Source organism: Eleutherodactylus coqui, chromosome 6 (genome assembly GCF_035609145.1).
Source record: "Eleutherodactylus coqui strain aEleCoq1 chromosome 6, aEleCoq1.hap1, whole genome shotgun sequence".
NCBI classification, from domain to species: Eukaryota; Metazoa; Chordata; class Amphibia; order Anura; family Eleutherodactylidae; genus Eleutherodactylus; species Eleutherodactylus coqui.
In genome coordinates, this window is record NC_089842.1 from 187,019,028 (window position 1) to 187,042,553 (window position 23,526).

Below are 23,526 nucleotides of genomic sequence, written 5' to 3' on the forward strand. Positions count from 1 at the left end.
TGTAAGTATTACTTGTCTCAAAAGAATGCATGATTAGTTCATATATTGCCTACTAGCTGTGGTATTTCAGACTGCAGAGGACACAGCACTCTTCCTACACTGAAAGTCAAAAGTACAGCTATATATGCAACAGAAGAAGCCATCTCTTAGTGATAAGCTTCATTCAAAAAGCCAAACAAGCACGTATCATGGCAGGTTTCTATTGACTGGATCTGATCAGGTTTTTAACACTCAATGGAAAGCAGGAGTGCGTGGATTGCAGCCATTTAGTTTGTCATACACAGCGCATGCACCTGCATTACATTATGTGCCAAAGATACACAAGACTGTTTCAAATGTCAGAAATGAAAAAAACACAACCAGAAGTTGCTATATTTGCAACATTTGCCTTTAGGTTTGACTCCTTTCAGAAAACTTTTTTTCTGCACCTCTGTTGGGTCACCAGATCTTAGCGCACCACAGGCTTCTATACGGGTGTTGCGTCCATTATAAAGTTGCAAATCATTATAAATCACTAAAATACAGTAAGTAGGCAAAGCACAGACAGTAAGTTTTAAAATATTTTATTCTCTTATTTTAGCCCTCAAGAAAAGAGAAATCTAGATAAATGTATTTATGGAAGAATTGTGAGTTTACTGGAACAAATACATAAAATGATGGAACAGATAGAGACATACAAGAATGACAATTCTAAAATATGGCACTCATAGAATAAACCGTTCAGTGATAAACATATCGGGGATTTCACACAATCTTGTGATTCAGTGACTGAAAGAATATACAAAATAAGTAGTTAACACAATTGAGGCTTCAAGTCTTTATTTGTGCCATGTATCTTAATAGAGGACGATGAATACTATGTTGTAGCAGTAAATTAGAGCTCGGTTAAAGAGAGAAATACTGCAGGCTGTGTTCACACTTCATCTGAAGCTCATGTTATCAGAAAATAGTGAGCAGGGGGCATGGATAAATGTACAGATTTCCATGCAGAAAAAGAATACTGGATGGCTTTTGTCTGTCACATTTTGTGAGTGTTCCCTGATTAAAATTTGACAAGTGGCCATGAAACAGTGTGAACAAAGCCTAAGGGTACGTACAGACGGCGGAATCACCGCAGAGTTTTCCATGTGAATTCCATCTTTAAAAAAACCACATCACAATCCGCAGTATTCTGCCGAGGTTCTTGAAGCCGATCTGCAGGTGGATTCTGTCCCGTCAATGGGCAATATCTGCGTGCGGAATTCCAAAGTGAAAAAACACAATTCTGTGAGTTTGTGCATCAAGAAATGATGTGGAAACACACTTTTGTGCATCGGAATTACACATGCAGATGTTGCCCATTGACCGCATACAGATCATTGCCAAAAACTATGGCAGAATATTGTGAATTTTGACTTTGAGGTGGAATTCACCACAAAAAATTCCGCCGTGTGACAATCCCCTTTCAATTTAGGTTGGCACACATGGGGTTTATAACAACATTACCCACTTTCGACACATAAAAGGCTGAGTGACAACATAATGAATGTACTTTACATCGGCAAGTTACATTTCTTCACAAAACTAAGACTTAACAGTATACTACCCCCAATAAAAATGCTCTGTTGTGGAAGAAGGTTATACATCTATGCTACCTAGTGCCGTAGGGAATCACAGTATTGTGTAATTATGTGTAATACTGTCCTGAGGATTCTAAAACACAATAGTAAAACAGGAAAGAAAGCGACACGCATCATGCACACACAACAAATACAGCCTTCTATTTCTTATACCGATGCCCATTGGGTCTATCACTCACACACAGTCGAAAATTGGATGACTTTTGCATTTTTCTTTAAGCGTTTGAACATATTCCACACTAGTCTCACAGATTGGTTGCGGAGACTGAAAAATTCATCCCATATATCTAAATAGAGTTTTTTTTTTTTTAAGACTAGTTGGACATTTGCACAGATTTTGTCAACAAATTTGCTGTAGGTGAATTAACCACTAGTGCCCATTCATTCGGCTGTAGGTTTGGGCCGCTCGCTGTCTGCATTTCCCAGACAACACATGGCCCCATAACAGCCGGTGAGGCTATTCAGATGATAGTCTGTATGAAAGTTGTCCCTGAGGTTTTTTGGGCACAACACATAGGGCCACGTGAATTTGGCCTTAGGCTCCTTTGTCACACTAGTGCATCTTGGAACAGTGTGCTGCCTGTATAATTCCACAAACAGTACACTACTCCATTAAAGCCTAAAGATAGACTTTTTTTTTTTAAACAGACTTATGGTCTGTATGAAAAACCACATGGCATGTCCTATTCCTGTCCATTTCACAGACACGTAGTAGGACATGCCAATACATGTGAATAAGCCATGTCATAGGCTATGTGTACAGTTAGTGGAGGTGCAGCTGGAGAATATACAGGCATGCTCACACACATTCATTGTTTGGCTACGGCAAATCCAACGTGTATTTTTCAAACAATGAGAGACAGACATTTTGCATGTGTTATTGGATCTGCACACGGATTAGTCTTTCAATGGGACTAATAGACATTTTTTGTGTGGAATATGTGCAAATACTGAGTAAATTACAGATTCAAACATCTGAATAGGGTATAAAATACCATACTCGCTTGCACTGGATGCAAAATGTCAGTGGATTTGATAAGGATTCAGGAGCAGCTTTAAAGAAGAACTCCTCTGAAAACATTTTTTTCCATCCCTGCCCTCCTCACCTGAGTGCCTGTCACCCTCTGGAACTCTCCTCTGTATAATGCACTCTCTTCAATGCAGTGCAGCCTCCTGTCTGATGCTTTTCAGGTACCATTTTGATGTTGCTTTTACTGTGTTTTGTGCCATAAATCTCATGATGTTTCTACACAGCATTACATGAGCAGCTACAGACTGTACTATCTCTGCCTGCAGGGAGGATAGTGTAAATATCAATAACCTGTACATTCACTTAAATAAGCTAAAGAGAGTAAGTATACAGAGGATGACTTTATTATAACTGTGTGGCAAGAGCTTCTAATCAACAGCCGTATTGTGATAGGAGTTAATCTTTCCCTGAGAACAGCAGTTGTGGTACACTCCATGTAATTTCATCACACAAGAAGTTCTGGTAGTGAACAGAAAGGTAAGAAATTCCTACATGGTGTCGGCATGAGATCACATCATCCAACTGAAGGGAATTTTTCAGATAGAAAGCAATAATTCGAAAAAAGCTTGGACTAGCCGAGTTGTCTATACTAGGCGGGGGGTTACATAATGAATGGAAAAAAACAGGGGAGTGTCTCCTTGCTCCTCATCAAATCTTCAACATGTAACAAGCAAGAAAATTCTGAAAAGCCACTTGTATAGGCTTACCAACATATTTTATTGCATCCCCCAAAACCAGTTCTACAGCACATTACATGTAGAGTCAGGTAGAGAAACAGAGCAGTTATCAGAAACCGAATAAAACAGTCGCACGACCCAAAATAGATTGGAGTGAAAGGCAACACGCAAAAATCAAACTAAAAAGAAAAAAAAAATGACAGTGTTACAACGGGCAGAAGTCATGATCTCACATCATAGTGTAAGTCCTGATATCTGTATAGCACTTAATATGACCCATGTTATCTGTGATACCTTCTGGGGACATTAAAGTTATATTCTCCTAATGGCTGGAAAGGACAAGCAATAAAACCCAAACACATCAAAAACCAAGACAAAGTTATCCCCAAATACTGTACCATTAGGCCAGTTATTTGTGTGGTGCCCAAAGAGTCACATGAGAAGCAACTCTACGCAGTTTCCACGGTAACATCGGTAATAACCTCGTCAGGCTGTGTGCACACTGGTGCTTTTCTCCATGCTTATATTCTTAAAAGAAAAAAAAAACAGACAAATCTGTCCCTTCATATTCTTTTTGATTTTAATGGAATTTTTCAAATCCCATTAACTAGCTCTCCTTCCATCAGGTACCTTTTATTTTTGGTAGGTGGAATAGTGTAGCCTGCTAAGCTATTCTACCGGAGATAAAAAACAACAGATACCCAATTCTTTGATTTTTTTTTTTAAATATTAAAATCAACATCCATTCAGGATTCATTAAACAGGAAAGCCTCGCCACCAGTGTGAACACCGCCTAACGCTCATAGAATGTTTAAGACACAAAGCTTCAGCCAAGTCACTCGTTTGGTCAGAAACAGTTTCATTTTACTCACCTTCACATAAAGCAACCCTATGACAGACGATCATGCAACAAAAGGTAAGATCTACAAAACAAGAATGCCTATTAGTGCAGGAAGACAAGAGCATTTACTCTGTGTGCCTCTCCGTGGTATACGAAAAATGGTTACAGCAAAGTGCTATTACTTTTGCCTCCATAATCGGTTGTGGTGCCAACGATCACATTTTCTGGACTACCAGGCAACCATATAGTATCCGAATAGTTTCTAACGTCCTGCAAGAATAATAAACAGAAATCTAGGCCTGATAGGTTATTGTAAAACTCAGCAGGTCTGGCTTTGCGGTGTTTAGGTTAAGGCTGCCTGTCTACGGGCGTTGCGAAATCACGCCGCGGATCTCCGCCCGGGAGCAGGAGTCGGCAGACGGATCTCCGCAGTCAGTCTATCTAACAGATAGGCTGACCGTGGAGAATCGTGGGAATTCGCAGCATGCTGCGACTTGCCGGACGCATGCAGAGAATTGCAATGATTCTCCACTTGTGGACAGCGGGGCGGTGCTTTCCATAGCAACGCTATGCAAAAAGCGTGCATTGCGTTCCCCGCGGCCGGATTATCGCCACGGGGAACGCAATTCAAAAACGCCCATGGACAGGCAGCCTTACACTTAGGCCTTATGTCCACAGGCGGATTTGATTTGCAGTGCTCACCGCGCAAATGATCCGCAATTCAAGCCGCCCATGGGGAGACATGGGTGTCCACAGCTTAATTAAAACATGTGGATTTGCTTTGCGCACCGTCTGGTCCGGAAAACAAATCGTAGCATGCTCCATTTTGCTGTGGTTCCCGCATGGACTGCTGCCATTGAAGTCAAAGGAATCAGTCCGATCTGTGGTCGGCTTGCAGCTGACAGTGGACAGGCAGCGGATCCTGCAGGAAATTTATTTAAAAAAGAACAAAACTGTACTGCGCAAGACCGACGGCAAGCCGTGAGTACTATGAACGGTACAGCGAACCCGGAAGTAGCAAAGTCACTGCAGCCTGCAAGACACAGGTATGCAAGGCTCACTGGGTGTGGGCACAGGCAGATTTCGCATAGAATCCGACCCGCCCGTGAACATGAGGCCTACATTAATGGACCTTTACTGTAAGCTCTGTGAAACTGCACATGTTCTTGTAGACTTCAAGGCAAAATTTTGCATTGAGGTTGCCATGGTGTTATCTGAAGGTTAACAAAAAGAAAAAGCGTCTGTTAGTGACACCATTCATACAAAAACAACCGCTACATATCACACACAACATAACTGGGTTATGCACACTTAGAGTATCCGATATTACACTAGATCTCTAAGAGGAAAGTCACCGATACTTCATACTTTCGCTCAGGTTTTCAATGACATGGAAATGTCGGACACATGTCAAGTGGTGGGAGTGGGGTGGGGGGTTTAGTGGGACTTTTGTACATTAATTTACCTGTACCAATGAATTGTTTTTCGATTTGTCATTGAGATACAAAGTGAGAAGGATCTACTATAAAAGAGGTAAAAGTGGAATTTGAAGAATTTAACTGGAATAAGAAAGCTTAATGGAGGAAAACTCTGGTATATTTCTTCATGCTGTGCCCATGAGAATAAAAGAAAAACCTACACAAAATATTTAAAATGTTTTTCTGTGTTCCATAACACCAAATAAATAAGCATATAAAATGAAGAACAAGGAATACTGGACACAGAGTAACAAAGACTAAGGACATAAGAGGCGTTTCGGCTGTCGCTTTGTGTTCGGTCGCTGACAATAATGAGAGGGGGCAGCGCTGCACGTTACATTTTCCAGTTAATTAGAGGGTGTATTGTGCAGGAAGCCCAAGATGTTCACAGTTGCAAAAATTTTCTTGATGTTGCTTAGAAAGGATCTTCCCAATATGGGAGGTACTTTGCTTCTTTTACAGGTTGATTAGGCTGTCTTCTTCAGCATGACGTTCAATGTGTCCAATAGCATCCTGCAAGTAAAACAGATGAGAAAACATTGTACTGGAGTGACCTACAGAGAGCCTGGTAATTAGTGCTTCTGCTAAAGCCAGGAAAAGGAACACTAAACCCAGAAGCAAATGGTAACAGTAAATAGAGGAGACGCGCTCCTACTTGTCTATCCTGCAGGATTTTCTGCATGCCCCGCGTTGCGATGCTACGCAGGCAACAAATAGCAGCATGTTCTACCTACCTGCGAGATCTTACATCGCAGCGCCCATTGTTTCCAATGGGGTTGGCAGGAGTAACGCTGTCCCCATTGAAAGCAATGGGAGAAACTCTGCCATCTTTTGCTGCGGTTGTGACAGCCACGCTGGAGGATTCCTGCATCTCCCAAAGTGATGCGAAGCCGTTTTGCCATGAAAACAGTGTAGCCCAAAGCACTATGCTGTTTCCATAACACAGGAGTTACAGAAATACCTATTAGCTTCCACTTCAATGGGAGTTATAGAAACAACATATGGCTGCCACCTCGGTGGTTTCTGTAACACCTGACAAGGTGGTCAGGAAACTAGTTGCGTGTATTTTATCTCAGCCAGGAAGCGCAGAGAAGGAAATACCCATTTAATGGGTCTGTGTCCCCTACTTTAGACAGAAGGGGGAGGCTCCTGCTGTGACTAGTTGCCTTACAGCCAGACACAGGAGAGTGAGGAGGTCGAGAAAAAGAGATATGGCCGATTTGCTGGAAAACTGACAATTTCTTCATATATTTTTCAGTTTTAATTGTAATATGAGAAAAAATAGTATCGTAGAAGAACAGGAGATTAAAGCCGCCTGCAGACGAGCGGGTCGGATCCGGCAGCGAGAAATCTCGCCGCGCGATCCGACCCCAGAGCCTGCAGGGACGAGCGCGTACTCACCCGCGCCTGGCGGCCCCGGCTCTTTGATGTGCCGGCTGCCGCGCAGCCGGCGCATGCGCAGACAGGAGCCGGCGGCCAGGTGAGTGCGTGCCCCGCAGAAAAGTAGAACATGCCGCGGTTTGTTTGCCGCGCGAGATTTCGCGCGGCCAAACTGCGGCCGTCTGCATAGGAGTGCGTATTGTAATGCACTCCTATGCAGACTTTCAGCGGCGGAAATCCCGCGGCGGGATTTCCGCTCGTCTGCAGGCGGCCTAAGAAAGGAATTGCCGGATAGGTTTTTTTGTTAGTTAAAGGAACACTAAACATGACAAATTAAGTTACTTGTCTGGAAGCGAACACATTAAGATTGGGGCAAAAAGAACTGGTTTTACATAGGCAGATAATCTGCCCATGGTAACAAATGCTGATGACAGAGTGTGTCAGTCAGAGCTTGTTCCTTTTAGAAACCTAGAAAATTGATGGCAGAGTAAAGCCCACACAGTCCATATAGCCTGCCCTTATATTACTTCCCTCTTAGGATCGATATATGCTCATCCAAGGCATGCTTGAACTCATTTACTGTTGAATTTCCAATCACGTCTGCTAGAAGTTGGTTCCAGGCATCTACTACAATTTGGTGTAGGACGGCAGATCTGTGTATGAGGACAACGGATTGTTTGTCCGCGCACAGCTATGATTGGTAGGCTGAACGTCTACCTGTTTACACGAGGAGACGGTCACTGACCAGCTAGTATTTTTACATTCACACAACAATGAGCTGATGCTCTTCATCGACTGATCACTGGCCTTTTTATATGGATCGAACAGCAGCCTGTGTAAAGGGCCTTTAGCTGTACACAATGAGGGAGATTCCTAAAACAATACAATGTCTTCACATATACATACTTTCCTCTTGAGTCCTCCTTCAAAGCTTACAAGATTGAGAAATGTCATCAATGCAATATATATTGTAGCATACATGTCTCTCCATGAAAACAAAGTGATAGCCGGAAGGAACATATATTGAGAAAAATACCTGTTTGGGTACTCTACGGGCTGCAAAAAATGCGTCACAGTTTTTCCACCTGCACTTTAAAGTTTGGAAGTTTGGATTTGTGTGATCAGTAAGCAGATGATGTTTTAGATGTTCAGCAACACCGAAAATAAGCGAGCATCCATGCCACTTGAAAACAAAGAAAGGATGCTGTCAAACACTGAACTTTGTTAGTTGACACAACATAAACAGAATACATTTAGGTCCCCTGTCCACAGGCGTGATTTCGCTGGAAGTAAATCTCAGGCGAATCACGCCGGCTGAAGCCTTCCAAAGGAAAGCACCGCCCCGTGTCCACGAGCAGAGAATCATTGCGATTCTCCACTAGGCTGGCAATTTGAAGCATGCTGCGAAATGCCACGATTCTCCGCGGTCAGCCTATTTATCGGATTAGGCTGACTGGCGGGAGAATCGTCTGCGGCTCCTGCTCCTGGTCGGCGGCTCCCGCGACGGAGCTCCGCCACGGGATACCGCATCGCCAGTGGACAGGGGGCCTTACAGTTTACTTGTGTATTTGTACATAGCTCTACAGTAAATGTTTCCTTCAAAAGGGCTTGTTCACACTTGCTTTAAGCTCAGTTTGGATTTCTGTCTCTCGGTTCCATTTTTAGAGCAGAGACACTGACATAAAACTGAAGTAAACTGCTCAGCCAATTGTTCCAGTAGAAAAAAAAATGATCAGTTTATTTCAGTTTTATTTCTGGTTCTCTGCTCTAAAAAACAGAACAGAGAGACGAAAATCCAAAAGCGGAGCTAAAAGCAAGTGTGAACGAGCGCCAATACATGTGTAATTAAAATTTATAACACCAAGATGTAAATTATTCTATAGTAAATTGAACATTTCAATAAAACTTTCCCTCTCCGACTACAGCAACACAATGGCAAAAATAACAAAAGGTTGCAAATTTTAGTGCACGCTAAATGTCTGCAAAAATTTGCAACTTTTTTTTTTTTTTACATCTTTACAACACACCTTTCTAAAAAAGGGTTTGCAAATGGATGTGGAGCCTCCAATGGCCTGCCACTTTAACTGTAATTGGTGCCACAAACTGCCACAAATCTATGCCAGTCGTAGGTCTGCACGCAGACAAGCCAAAGGCGCACAGTCCTCTTAGGGCATATGTTCACTCATGCAGGTTTTTTTAATGCAGTTTTTGAAGCCAAAACCAGAAGTGGATCCCCCCCAAAAAACAGGAGACCCATCAGTCCTTTGTTCTTTCTCTCCTTTTATGATTCTCTCATGCTTTTGGCTTCAAAAACAACATAAAAAAGCTTGAACAAAACTTGCATGTGTCAACGCACCCTTAATCAAGTTGTCAATTTTTTCTCAAGTCTGAACATAAGATCACCAATCTTTAATTTCCTCCAATGAGCTGTATGCAATCCTATGGACTGCAGCAGTCGCTAAAATGTTCAAATCAATTAGTAGCACTACTAAAAGGACCAAGGGTAGCCCTAACCTAAAACATAAGAAATAATTTGGCAACACAAGTTCCAGACTAGAAAACCATCATTATTCTAGGTCGGTCTTCTGGCCCGTGTTGGTCTAGCAGATGCTGGATGGCAACCAATAATAGCAGCTATTACCAAGTCCTAGGATGGGCAGTTTTTCACAGACCTTAAATGGTATATAAATCAAATTAATAGATCAGAGTTATATACGACCGAAAATGAGCAATAATCGTTACATGTAAACGCGGACATCGTGCACTTTTCCTGTGAATGATTATTTTAAGGTGAACTAAAAATCCAATGTTCAGCTACTAAGAAGTAAAACAAATGCAATTATCTCTCATTAGACCCCACAGGAGTCGGCAGATAACATTGTAATCTGCCATCAGCCAGGAGCAGAACAATGCAGGTGTGTGCTTTGCAAACAGCTCCTGGAGGCCCTTTTTACATGCAAATGAAGATAAAGTGTTAATAGCCATTAACAGTTAATGAAAGATTTTGTGATGTATTTGCATAATCTTTACATGTAAATTAGCCTTTAGGTAGTGTAGAAAAAAGTCCCAATTTCTTTTAAAGTTTTCCTTGCACAGCAGATGGCCCAAGACATAACTGTGCAGGGATAAACAGTCAGGGGGACTCCGCAGTAAGGGTCTGCTAAGTACTGCTGATTTGCCGTTTGAATGAGCAAACAATGTCGGAATTCGCTTGGGCAGTCTGTTTATACAGGGAGATACATTGTTGGCTTGTTCAAATGCAAAATTGTTCACATTCGCTGTATAAGTGATTGAGAACGACAGAACAATTGGTATTTTTAACCGAACGATTAGTGAATGAGCCAACAATGATTTTTATGTCTGTATAACAGGAACGATGACTAAAAAGCAAACGATTTATAATTATTTTTTGAACAATAATGCCCAGAGGTCAGACCCCGCTAATCATAATATAACAGCATGTCCTAGCGATATGACATCACTTTACAAGATTGGAATAACGCTTTTAGAATTTACATTATCAACAACTGAATACAATCAATATACATTAAAAGTGAATTGTAGCAGAAACATTTATAAAGAAAAACCTAAAAATGTAAACTGTTGGTGCACACCGGATGGATGAAGTCAATTTTTAGTAAAAGGACAGGTAGAGTGTAATGCTTTGTAAGCATCTTATCATCTGAGCAGAAAGGGTTGCAGCTGTATACATAATGCAGGTGGCTGTGCATATATCTTATACAAGGATTACTGCACTGACGATGCCCAGGTCCTACTCTCTGCCTTCAAGCATTCAACGTTAAAGCAAAACCATTCCTACCCAGCAGCGATAATTCTGCAGCAGGTTCAGACGCACAGCTTGGACACTACCATCATAGCAACCGGTGTAGATCTACAAGGCAAAATGGAATATTTAAAGAGAGTTTGTCAGCATTTTTTATCTCAGCCAACCACTAAGGCCAGTTTCAGGACACCGCGCAGTCAGGCCAGGACACCCGTTCGTATTAAGGATGCATAAATGCGGCCGTAATACGTTCCCGTTAAACAAGCTCATAAGTGATATGGAAGCAACATTAATATGCTGTCGATCATACTACTGAAATAATACTTTGTTTCCTGTTATATTAACACATAGTAATTACGATGCCCAGTGTCTGTTGGGCATTTTATTACTAGGGAACTGTCCTGGCTTTTAGTCAGTAACCCCCCTCCTTTATCTCTTGAGTGATGGCTCCGGATATCACATATCTATGAGGCAAGGAAACCACTGTCACTCAATGGTAAAGGGGAGGGGTTGGGAAGGGTTTATTGATGTACAACTAGCATGGTAACTTTTGTATCTGAAGTTTGTAGAATTTTTGTCAATGTAGGGTCCTAAACAATCTATATAAATTTCCTGTATATAATCTTACCATGTTTTTGTAGATTGCCATACACATAATCATATCTGAATGTCCGCCATAGACCTGTAACCGGTCATGCGACTAGAAAATAAAAAGAAATTCATTAAGTATGTCACCACTAAAAACCTTTATGAAGGCTCATAGAATTCCACAGCACATAAGAAAAAACCCTTACCTGTAACTCATAAATTCGGACAAATTTATCCAAACAGGCAGTCACCATGACTTTCCCCAATATATTAACTACAGTAACTGCATGATTGTGTCCTTTGTAAATTCGCACTAGTTCCCCTGTCTTAAAAATAAAAACAAACAAAAAACAAAACAAAACACAACAACATTACAAATTTAGAAGATATACAGAAGAAAAGCTTGAAGTTACATGTGGGATTTTCTACTAACAATTTCAGATTTTTCTTTCCAGGGTTTGTAGTCCTCATGCCATTATTATAAAGCCAAAGACATGTAAGACATTATATATATATATATATATATATATATATATATATATATATATATATATATATATCTCGCCCATAAATGAAAAGAAAAAAAACACAACATTTTTTCCATCTGCATTTCTGTATGTGATTCATGTGTCCATTTTTTCACTTCAAAAATAAATTTTAAAAGTCTGCATTTCTTAGCATCGGATTCATGAAGCATGGACAACACATTTTATTTGTATGTCTATTGACTTGTGTAGGCGAGTGTTATCCACAAATCAGATCAGAATAGTGCATGCTACTTTTTTTTTCATGGGATTGATGTAAAAAAAATGAGGGTGCGCTGTCTGGCCTAAGAGGGACCGAAGCACAGCAGAGAGGACAAGGGAACATATTGGCAAAAAAGGGAACATGAATGTCACGATAAGCTAACGTTTGAGCAGGTCATCTTTGCTTATAACCACTACCAAAACGTACATGAATGTTATGAGCATGGACAGATTGATCACTTGAACCGCTGAACACCAAGTCATTGACAACCTGTTGAAACAAGAAAAAGATGTCCATTTGCTTAGAAAATTACACAGTAATTATAGAGGATAAGACAAATATTGGCGCATCGTGTTTTCAAAAAACAGCTCCACAAGTGTCCACAGGTTGTGTCTGGTACTGTATCTCAGCTCTATTGAAATGAATGGCAGAGCTGTAATACTACACACAACCTGTGGATAGCTGTGGTGCTGTTTTTAAAATAAAAAAAGCAGCACTTTTTCTAATTCTGCACAACTCCTTTATGTTTAGACTTTAAAGTCTTCCTAGTACTAGAAATATTCCTGTATACTGTTAAATTAATTCCTTTTAAAATAATATACACTTCAGACTTTGGCTATCACTATAACTTCATAGTGTCTACTCTACGGCCATTAGCAAGTTTTGGGTGGAAATCCTTTCCAGAAAAAAAAAACAAAAAACTTGACAAAATGTAAAACAGGATTTTTGTTTCTCACCATAAAATCCTTTTCCTGCTGTTCATTGGGGTACACAGCGAAGATCTTGGGTATAGCTCCAGCAACTAGGAGGCGGAAGCTAAGCAAAAGGTAGAATTGACTCCTACCAGGTAACCCCCCTCCTGTAGCCACTCAGCTAAATCAGTTTGTATACAAGCAGTAGGAAAGGAAAAGATCAAAAACTAATTGAATATATAACTCGAATACAACTAGACGAAGTAAAGGGGGAATCTCAGAACAGAGAAACAGACAGTTCTCCCAAAATAATGGGCGAGTACTGTGTCCTCCAACAAATATCCAAGAAAAGGATTCTACGGTAAGTAACAAAATTAAAAAAACTGTTTTCTCGGCTGTCATTGGGGAGTGTGTGCGTTGGTGGGGTGGGCAGCAAAGACCTTGGGACATTGAAAAGTAGTGCGCCCAAAATACTGGTGAAGCGATCAGGATACTGCTGCCTGCAGAATGCTGCGACCAAGAGCAGTGTCAGAAGATGCAAAATTATGCACTCTACAAAATGTTATGAATGTATAAAGTGAAGACCAGGCTGTGGCCTTGCCTCTGAACCAGAAGAGTTAGCTTGAGCTGAAGTGGGTGCAGTACGGGGCGTGGTGGTGAGCATATACAAAAAATACGAATGTAGGAAGGATTCCTTTTTAGAGAGATAGATCTGAGGTGAGCGGACGTCAAACTTGTGCAGACAAAGTTCCGTATGGGTATGAAGGTCCCGGTCAAAAGCAGGGGGCAAAACAATGTCTTCATTGAGGTAAAAGAACAACTCTGTCAGAGACCTTGATTGCTTGTAGGTGAGAACGCCAAAAAGGGTGCAGTTTAAGGATAGTCATTTTTCTGTTCCTGAAAAGAACAGATTTGACTCAGACAGCGGCGGGCTGGAGCGACAAGAGGAAGAAAAATTAGGCTTCTTGTCCCTAGTGTATTGACAAGTGGACCTATATTGCAGGAGGTGAAAACCTTTTCCACCTGTCACCTCTGAAATTATTTTAGAGGTGATGTCTGTGGACAAGCACTTTAGACACAAGGTGTGGCGAATTGCCACGGAAAGTAGCCAGGAGCTAAGAGCCTGGCAGTATCCAGTGAGGCCTCACAGAGGAACTTGCCTTCCAGAGAGGGATGAAGAGCAAGCTCAACAAATTCCTCCTGGGAGCAACAGACAAGATACGGTGGGACAGTTGCTTCACCCATTTGGTTGTGGCCCTACTAACCCAGGATGAAACAAAGAGAGGGTAGAGGGCTGATCCGGTTGCCTTGAAAGATGACTTGGCTAGGGATTCCAGCCGTTTACTTTGCTGGTCCTTAAAAGATGCTGCATTTGCCAGAGGCAGGGTAGTGCGTTTCGATAGGCGAGACACAGACACATACACCAATGGAGAGGAAGCCCACTTTTTAAATTGTTTCCTCAGGGCTAAGTGCCTAAATATAATGTACGCTTTGCCTGAGGAATCATTTATCTGGAGTTAAACACTGTTTAGACACAACATCCTCAAATTCTTCATGAGTGGGTAATATCTTATGTAAACGTCTTTAAAGTCGAAAAGAAGAGTCCGCGGTGGCAGAGAAATATTGGTCTTTCACACAGAGTCTCTCTTTATAAGACCGTTCCCCATCTAAGGTATCAGAATACGATATTTCACCCTGAAAGGAGGAGCTGTCCCTAGAGGGGATTGCTAATTGGAAAGAGGTTGGTGGAGGTGAGGCAGAAAAAGGAGGTGATGGTGTATGACTGCGAGGACTTTTGGGACTGTTGTAGTAGTTTCTTGGTCTTGCCAAGCGTGCGTTCCGGTAGGAACGATTCCTTAGCAGCGTACCCTTCAGCTGGGTTCTGGCTGGATGTCCTGCCCAGCATCTCTACAATGGACTTGGAGGCTTTTTTAGGGTCCGAAGCCGCCAAAAATAGGGACTGTGCTGATTCGGGTTCAGGGCCAGTAGGGGCATGGCTGTGGATATTATTGGGACAGGTTCACAGGCTGATCTCGGAAGCAAAACAGTTTGCTCAAAGAGGCTCTGCTAACCGCAGGGGAATGTGGTGCAACAAGAAAAGCATGCAAAGTATGTCGCAATGTCCGTGCTGTTTACTGGGAAAAAAATTACTAACTGCAATAGGAAAATGACAGGCTGGGAAGCTACAGGAACTGATCACCATTAGTGGAAATACCATCCCTCAGAAGGCATATTAACTTATTCCACAATACTTCTGCTCGATTCACAACCTGATTGGTTGTTTGGGTTGGCTGATTCAGAATTCCAGCAGAAGTATTGTGGAATAAGTTAATATGCCCCCAGAAGTGTGTCTTTCTGTGGGGATTCTGTCACCCTGTGAAGCCAAAAAGTCTAAAGAACTCCAGGATCTTGAAGATCTGCAGCTGGAAGATCTGTCTCCTATGGACACTAAGCTAAGTGGCTGCAGGAAGGTTGTAGCTGGTAGAAGGAGTCAACTCTTCCTTTGTTTAGTATCCACCTCCTAGTGTCAGGAGTTATACCAAACTGTTTGCTGAGAAATTGTGCTTACTCTCTGCTGAAGTGTGACAAGTAACTATCCCAAAATGTTAATACATTTCTTACTAAATTAATCATTTTGTGGACTGTGTTCCTAAATAAACTCCACAACTGCTCATCAAGAACAATTTTCTCACCTTCATACAGAGGACTGTTTTAGTATGACCTTCTAAAGTGCGAAGTAGAAGACCATTACGAGCATCTCGAACACTGATTGTGCAATCATAGGAACCAACGAGCAGTAATCTTCGAGCTCCCTCCTGAGCTGTTGCCATGCAGCTAACCGCCCGAGGACCATGACACTCGAACACATCAATCTGCTTGTTGTTCTTAAAATGATAACAAATAAGGAATGGTTTTACAGTTTGTATCAATTCTTTTTTTTAAGCATCTGATAAGACCTTCCAAAGTAACAATGACAGAGAGAGCTACAGTTGTCCCAGTTGTGATATGTTCAGATATTATCATCTTTACAAAGATTTGTCTAGGATTGATAGGCTTTTAGTCAAAACTTACAAGTCTCTGACAGTTCCTAAAAGTATTGAAAACGGAGTTGTCTGATTGCAGTCATGTCACGCAAGTCTGAATTAGTGCAAAATTTATGAATAGATATAAGAGGTTATAGGTTAATCAACCCAAGTGAATTAGATCACCACCATCTGGTTGATTCTGATCAGATGAGTTGAGCATTATCTGATGCGGAAATTATGAAGTGCTGCACAGCGATGAGATGATACTACTTACTCGGTTTCAGATTTCTTTTAGGGCTAATGCCCACGGATGAATTATCGATGCAGAATTCACGGTCTGACGCCCATTGCGAATTCCGTAGCAATGTCCGTCGATAGACATGCTGTGTTAAAAGATTCCCCCCTGCCCACTAGTGGAAATCAATTGCGATTTTCCGCTCATGTAGGAGAATCGCAGCATATTCTATCTTGTGCAGAAAATCGCCACAGACGGCTTCCATTGCAGTCAATGGAAGCAGTCTGTCCCGCAATATTTCGCGCTGTGGGCATTGTGGAGTATCACGGGAATCCGCATCAGAGCCCAGAGCTGTGCATGCACCCCCGCCGGGCGAGACACTCACGGCAGATCCGGACAGGTGAGTATAGGGTCTCTGGGGGCTGCTGGGTCTGATTCCGCTGCAAGATTTCGCAGTTGGAATTCGACCCGGCCGTGGGCATGTGGCCTTAACATGATTAAATGTTATTTGTTTCTTATAAATATAAAAAGTGTACAGACTCATGTAAATATTGTTTTCTATTATTCTATTTAATATTTATTTACATAATTATGATTATGAAAGGATTTGGCTTGTAGTCCTTCCATGGAATATGCCTGGGAAGAAAGAGGTTATGGTGCAACTTGAGTTGGGCTAAAGCCGAGATAATTTGCAACATAAATCTTAATGCAATTTCATATAAGCTGTTGTACTGTATAATGTGTGTATGTACTGTCAATATAAATAAAAAAGGAACCTTTAATAAGATTTGGGCTTTATCCCACACTACATTGAACTAAAGTGATTTTTTTTTTTTTTTTTAAAAACAGGGACAGCAAATTGTGTGAAAAGTTGTGTGGATGGAATTCATTGTCTGTCAAATATTCCTGGAAACCTATAAGGAAAAGTGTGCTTCTATTCCGAAATGGTGTTCTTCAACCAATAAATGCTGAATGAGTCCATCAAATTGTATACTATTTGAACTATGTACGTACCGCTGTAAAGTCCATTAAAAATAAGTAATTCACTAACCTTGATGGAGAATGTGACCACTGTCCCATTGGCAAGTCCCACGTAGAGGATTTTCCATCTAACATGTAGACATAGGACTCGTTCTCCAAGATCTAATGTCTCAATACACTCGCAGGACTAGATGCACAAAAAGTGAAAATGCATAAGCGAAAAGAAAATATCAAGTCAGAAGACTATTGACCATAATAACCATCGTCAAGCGCATCTACATAAGACCAGCATTTAAAAATTGTCAGTCATCAAATTGACGAACACTATAGTCGGCCTCTCCTCAACCTCAAAAGGTCCGGAAACAATGAATAATATATTTTGTTTGGCTGCATGGCAGATACAGAGAAGGTTCACTTTACGTTTAGTGAAGGGTGGTAAAGAGGAACTGGTGCTCTGGCGAGGCCCGTTGGAAGCAGGCTGCTTGAAAGACAGTGAAGCCAATGGTATAGACCACAAAACACTATTTGAAACCAGCAGGTAACGCATTTCGAAGTACGTAGACCTCTTCATCAATCAACTGGATTGAACACTAAAATCGCAAAGTATTAAAACAAAAAGGTAATGAAAAGCATTTACAGGTGTAAAGGGGAAATTACAGTCACAAGGAGAGGAAAGGGGAGGAAAAAAGAACAAAACACATGCATTGCTACAAATGTCAAATATTAGTAATGCCTTAAAAAGGCCAAATGAAGCAGCTGAGTCATAAATTCCTTATACACGAAAAAATATAAAATGATAAAAACAAAGTTATGCAAACATGGATATAAATCTAGCATAATCCCTGCAATAGTTTAAAGTGAGTGGATATTAATCGTGAAATAGGTATTCTAGGTTTTGTTTTTTGAACTAAAGAAGAAAAAAAGAAATTGAAAATCCCCAATGAAAATGCAATGAGAAACTCGTTTGTCTAACAGTATGATGGTCCTTGTTGCCCATAGTAACCAGAGCTTTAATTTCTTAAACTGCTCTGGAAAAAATGAAAGGGGCGTTCTGATTGGTTGTGTCAATCCAGTCTTACATAAAAAAAAAAAAAAGAAAAGAAATCTTATTTGTAAAGCGCAACTTATTCCACAGCGCTTACAGGTAATTTATTACCCCATAGCAAGCTAGGTACTCATTTTACTGACCTCGGAATGTTGGAAGGCTGAGTCAACCTTGAGCCAGCAACCTCCAGGTCATGAGTGAGAGCTTAGGACTGCATTTCTGCTGCCTTAGCACTCTGCGCCACATGAGGCTTGAAATAATTATCAGATATATTTTTATACATATAATCATGAAGGCAAGGGGCAATTTAAAAGCATTTTAGAGCTTTGTAGACATCAAAACAAAGTACCTTAACAGAATAGCATCGGACTGTGTGGTCACTAGAGCCCGTAAACAGCACAGCGTTCTTCTCATGTGTCTGAGTCACGAGAAGGCAATTGATTTTTGATGTATGGCCTTCAAAAACACCTTCACATTTCCGGGTCTAAAAAAGAAAAAAAAAGCATGTAACACTTCCAGTAGTGGAGATGTCTGTATAAAAACATGCCATATGTTTACTCAAAATAAAAAAAAAAAAAAAAAAAAAAAGGGAAACTGGGAATTCACCCCAACAGTGTGGGATCTACCAAACAGTAGACTAAATCAAATGGATGAAATAGATGTTAAGAGTCGCAGAAATTCCTGCAACAAATCTGCAGTGTGTGACCACATCCCATGTTCTCTGAAACCCACTCACCACAAGGTTGAATGCTCGCACGGATTTGTCTGCAGAACACGTATAGAGTGTACCATCGAAGATCTGAATGGCATTAACAGAAGCCTGATGTCCTTCAAAGCTGCCTTCCGTAGGCTGCTCTTCTTCACCAGCTTCTGGGGATACTTCTGACACAGAGAGATTTAGCGATTAGCTATACACGTTCTTATGGCCATGCTCACCCTTTGTAGATTATTTAATCAGATCCCAAAACCTCAGTATTTCCTTTCTCATGTAGCATTCACCCAGACATGAATTACTCACCTGATGAAATCTTTACTGCATTATTAGCATCTCTGTGATCTTTAGGATTGCTGCAGATAAAGCAAAGAGCAGCAGAATTAAAAAGGGAGATTTTGCAGACAAGTGTATTAGTATAAAAGTTGAACCATCTTTGCATGGTGAAGTGTTTGCATCACTAGTAACTAAAAGGCCTTGTTCCTTCTCACCAAATCAACTGAAATGAGGAGTTTGTATGGAGAGGTTGAGCATCCACAAGTCTATGAAATTTATGGAGACAGGCAAGCATGCTCACTGTGGATAGGCGAGAAATGTTTTGAGGAAAAACTTTAAAAGGGTGTGCTCACGTGGCAAAATTGTAGCAAAATTTTTCATGTAAATTCCGAATTGAAAAAGTAGGGCTAAACCTGCACAGGGATCTGTGTTGAAAATGGCAGCAAATCGACACGGATTAACTTTTTTTTTCAGGCGGAATTTGCTGCGTGAACCCTAAAGGTAGGATAGCTGAACATACCCTAAAGGTAAGATAGCTGAGGAACTTGATAGCTGTGGAAAATACACACCAAATCTGCTGTGTGTGAACGCACCTTAAAGGGGTTGTCCCGCGAAAGCAAGTGGGGTTATACACTTCTGTATGGCCATATTAATGCACTTTGTAATATACATCGTGCATTAAATATGAGCCATACAGAAGTTATTCACTTACCTGTTCCGTTGCTGGCGTCCCCGTCTCCATGGCTCCGTCTAATTTCAGCGTCTAATCGCCCTGGTCGGTCTGGGCACGAGCGGCGTTCTGGCTCCGCCCCTTCTACGTGCCATCGCGTAGCTCCGCCCCGTCACGTGTGCCGATTTCAGCCAATCAGGAGGCTGGAATCGGCAATGGACCGCACAGAGCCCAGGGTGCACCATGGGAGAAGACCCGCGGTGCATCGTGGGAGAAAACCGCGGCGCATCCCTGGGAAAGGACCGGCGGCCATCTTTGGAAGAAGTTTTATAAGTTGATGAAACGCTAGAATGGTGAGTAGAAACCTTCTTTAAACCTTCTTTACACGTGTACATTGTAATGTTTGATTTAGAAGGGGGACTGGGCAGGAAAAAAAAAATGTCACTTTTGCCTCGGGACAACCCCTTTAAGGCTACCAACACACGGGTGGGCGCAATATCGGGCTATGCAACTTGGCCCGATATGATGACTTCGAACATGCGATTTACCCACGTATGATATGTGATGTATTTTTGCTTGAAAAACACCTAAGTGAAATTCTATAGAGGCATAACTCTATAGAGGATCGGGTTTCCTGTTGATTTCAATGGGAAACATCACATTGCACGGCATGCGAGAGACATGCAATGCACTAAAGGTCCTATTGGAAATCAATGGGATAATGCGTTCCGAGGAACGCGCAAAGATAGAGCATGCCCCGATTGCTCGTGTATATAACTAGATTAAAAAAGAATGGGGTTCACATTCGTGCGAGATTTGTGTGTCACGCAGCGTGACTTTCTCAGCAGTGTGAAACTGGCTTAAGATTATGTTCAGATGGTGGAATTCAACGCAGTATTTTCCATATGAATCTCGCCTCTAAAAATCACATCAAAATCCGTTTCCGTTTTTTTTTTTACTTTGTTTTCGGCACAGACCGACACATGTATTTACACCTTTCAAATGGGAATCATCTATGTGTATAATCTCGATGCGGAAAATCGCATTGCGGCATCAAGAAAGGACATGTTAATTCTTGAAGCAAAAACTCTATTTTCCTTGTTGAAATTGCACAAGCGTACTTTGCCTATTGACAAGGCAAAATCCGCATGCATCCTCTCCAAAAACCTCGTTAAAAACACACATATTTTGACACAATTTTTTCTAGGCGGAATTAGTTGTGGGCAATTCCACTGTGATTACGCCGTGTAAACATACCCTATGGGTTCGTTCAAACGTAGTGGATTTTGTTGCGGATCTGCACCATTTTCAGGTAGATATACCCTTACAATTGAATTGCACGACAGATTTGCAGTAGACTTCACCTTTTCAATTGCAAGTGTAAGTCAAAATCCACACCAATGGTGCAGCTTTTGACACAGACTCTGGTGCGGAAAATCCACAATTATTCTGCTAAGTGTGAATGTACCATAAAAGGAGTTTTCCCACAACTTAAAATTGCTTCCCAACTACTCTGTCCTTCCCAGCTGCTGTGGAACAGGACATGCGACTGCTGCAGCCAATAACTATCTACAGTGGTGACCTTCTATAGCCAGTGATTAGCTACAGCCGTGGCAGGTCAGCAGCAAGCAGGTAGGGCCGCCAGGAGTTTATCACCACTCCACGTTGCTGCTTTTATTATCTTTTTTTAGCCGCAGTGCTATAAAAAGCGTTAAAACTGAAGGTATCGCCTTAGTCCTCATTTTTTTAGATACTGCTCACCTTGAGATTTCTTCTGAGTAGGATGTGCCAAGTTCGCTGGTGGAGGTTACTTCATCATTTGTTTCAATATCCCCATGTCTTGAGCACACAAAATCTGCAAGGTCAATTTTAGATGGACTGTCTGGTTTTTCATCATCAGAATGGGATTCTACCTCTACTACCTCAAACCGAGGATTCCTTATTTCCAGGACTTCAATGTTGGAGTCACTGTCATTGTCCTCTCTGTTCAGCTCGGCTTCCTGTGATGCATTGTCACCCTCCTGTTCTACAGAGGTAGAGGTGCTGACCGTGGTTTCCTTAGAAGCTCTTCTACACCTGACCTTTCTCACTGGCTTGGTGACATCAGTGTCCTGCTCGGTGTCACTATTTTCAGGTATGTGAGCAGCTCTTAAGGTCTTCTTCTTGCGTAACTTTTTCTTTTTTCTCCCGGTTCTTTTCTCAATCGTAATGACAGTCGGCTCTTCATGTTCTGTAGGACCTGCAGAACAAGTTTTCACTTGTGTTGGCATCATGAACATTGGAGCTTTGCCTAGCTGGGGACTTTCAACAGGAGGAGGATGGTTTTCTGTGCTGTCGGAGTCTGTTCCTTGTGGACTGAACAAATGTGGCGATGTAGCAATGGATACACTTGTTTTAGCAATAGGTGGAAATTTGCTTGTTAACTCAGAAAGAGAAATAGAGGCTGTAATGATTGGATACAGCGATGCATTTTGACTACTTTCACCTAAAACGAAAAAAAAAAAGTGAAGATTTAACATTTAGAATTAGGACAGTATTTTAGTACCAATATATCATATAATGTAAACTGAGTCACAGCAGGATGAAAATGGGCTAGAAGAGTGAATAACGACTAATTCATGAATTAGGTTGCCAGTTTCCACACACAGGGTCGTAACTAAAGTTTTGTGGGTCCCAAAGAAGATATCATATCTGTCCCCCGCCCCCAATAATTCATACTGCAACATTCAGCCCATATAGTAACCCCGGAAAACAGCACATACAATATTTTCATAGATCAGTTACACAATACAATCATACAAAACTCAAGGGAGGATGCAAAAAAAAAAATCTGTTCTGCGCACACACACACACACACACACACACACACACACACACACACACACACACACACACACACACACACACACACACACACACACACACACACACACACACACACACACACACACACACACACACACTTTTTCAAAATCATTGTTAATGGCCACACAGTTAGGGTGGCTTCACACGAGCGTGTTTTTGTGAGTACACAGGTGAGCCCCAGAGATGAGCGGACTTACTCGTTTAGGGCGTTTTTGCACTCGAGCACCGCTTTTTCTGAGTTACTGACTACTCGGACGAAAAGATTCGGGGGGCAGCGTGGTGGGGCGGGGGGGTAGCAGTGGGTAGCTCTCTCCCCCCCCCCCCCCCCCTCCTCTGCAACCCCCCGCTCACTCCCAGCGCCCCCCGAATCTTTTCGCCCGAGTAGTCAGTTATTTGGAAAAAGCGGTGCTCGAGTGCAAAAACGCCCTAAACGAGTACGTTCGGTCATCTCTAGTGAGCACCGATGTAAGTGCAAAAACACGTGTATATGAATGTCCGTGCATTGACTTCAATGGAGCCACGGCTGCTGCCAGCGGCTCCATTGAAGGCAATGGTCTGCCGGCACCCCGTAATCGTTTTTCAGGGAAGGGCTTTAAACATAAGCCCTTCCTGAAAAACTATTTTAGTGTAAAAAAAAACCAAAAAAAAAAAAAAACACTTACCTGTCCGCCGCTGTCGTGTCCCCGAAGGGATGAAGAACACATCTGCCACATGCGGCAGATGTTTTTTCATCCCCGTGTGGAAAAAGAATTCCCTGCTGCACCTGCCACATCTGTGACAGATGCAGCAAAGGAATTCTTCATCCCTGCAGGATATAAAGAATTCCCTACCACAGCTGTCACAGATGACAGCTGCAGTAGCAGATCAAGCTGCCGGCACC

At 41.8% G+C, this 23,526-nt stretch overlaps 1 protein-coding gene across 5 annotated transcripts in view; it reads right to left on the reverse strand.

Moving 5' to 3' along the window:
- Window positions 1–547: 547 nt before the first annotated feature.
- The window catches only part of ZNF106 (zinc finger protein 106), a 74,098-nt gene continuing 51,119 nt past the window's right edge, over window positions 548–23,526 (reverse strand). For 3 of the 5 annotated variants that reach the window (XM_066608466.1, XM_066608464.1, XM_066608467.1), the window contains exons 11-22: window positions 21,543–22,266; window positions 19,142–19,191; window positions 18,860–19,005; window positions 18,473–18,607; window positions 17,149–17,265; window positions 15,530–15,721; window positions 12,352–12,414; window positions 11,604–11,723; window positions 11,438–11,509; window positions 10,846–10,917; window positions 8,062–8,208; window positions 548–6,158 (exon numbers count right to left, since the gene is read on the reverse strand). In XM_066608466.1, the coding sequence (XP_066464563.1) occupies window positions 6,102–6,158; window positions 8,062–8,208; window positions 10,846–10,917; window positions 11,438–11,509; window positions 11,604–11,723; window positions 12,352–12,414; window positions 15,530–15,721; window positions 17,149–17,265; window positions 18,473–18,607; window positions 18,860–19,005; window positions 19,142–19,191; window positions 21,543–22,266 (1,895 nt within the window). In that variant the 3' untranslated portion in view covers window positions 548–6,101. The remainder of the gene's footprint in view (window positions 6,159–8,061; window positions 8,209–10,845; window positions 10,918–11,437; window positions 11,510–11,603; window positions 11,724–12,351; window positions 12,415–15,529; window positions 15,722–17,148; window positions 17,266–18,472; window positions 18,608–18,859; window positions 19,006–19,141; window positions 19,192–21,542; window positions 22,267–23,526) is intronic. The other 2 variants (XR_010793218.1, XM_066608465.1) reach the window with 2 other exon arrangements.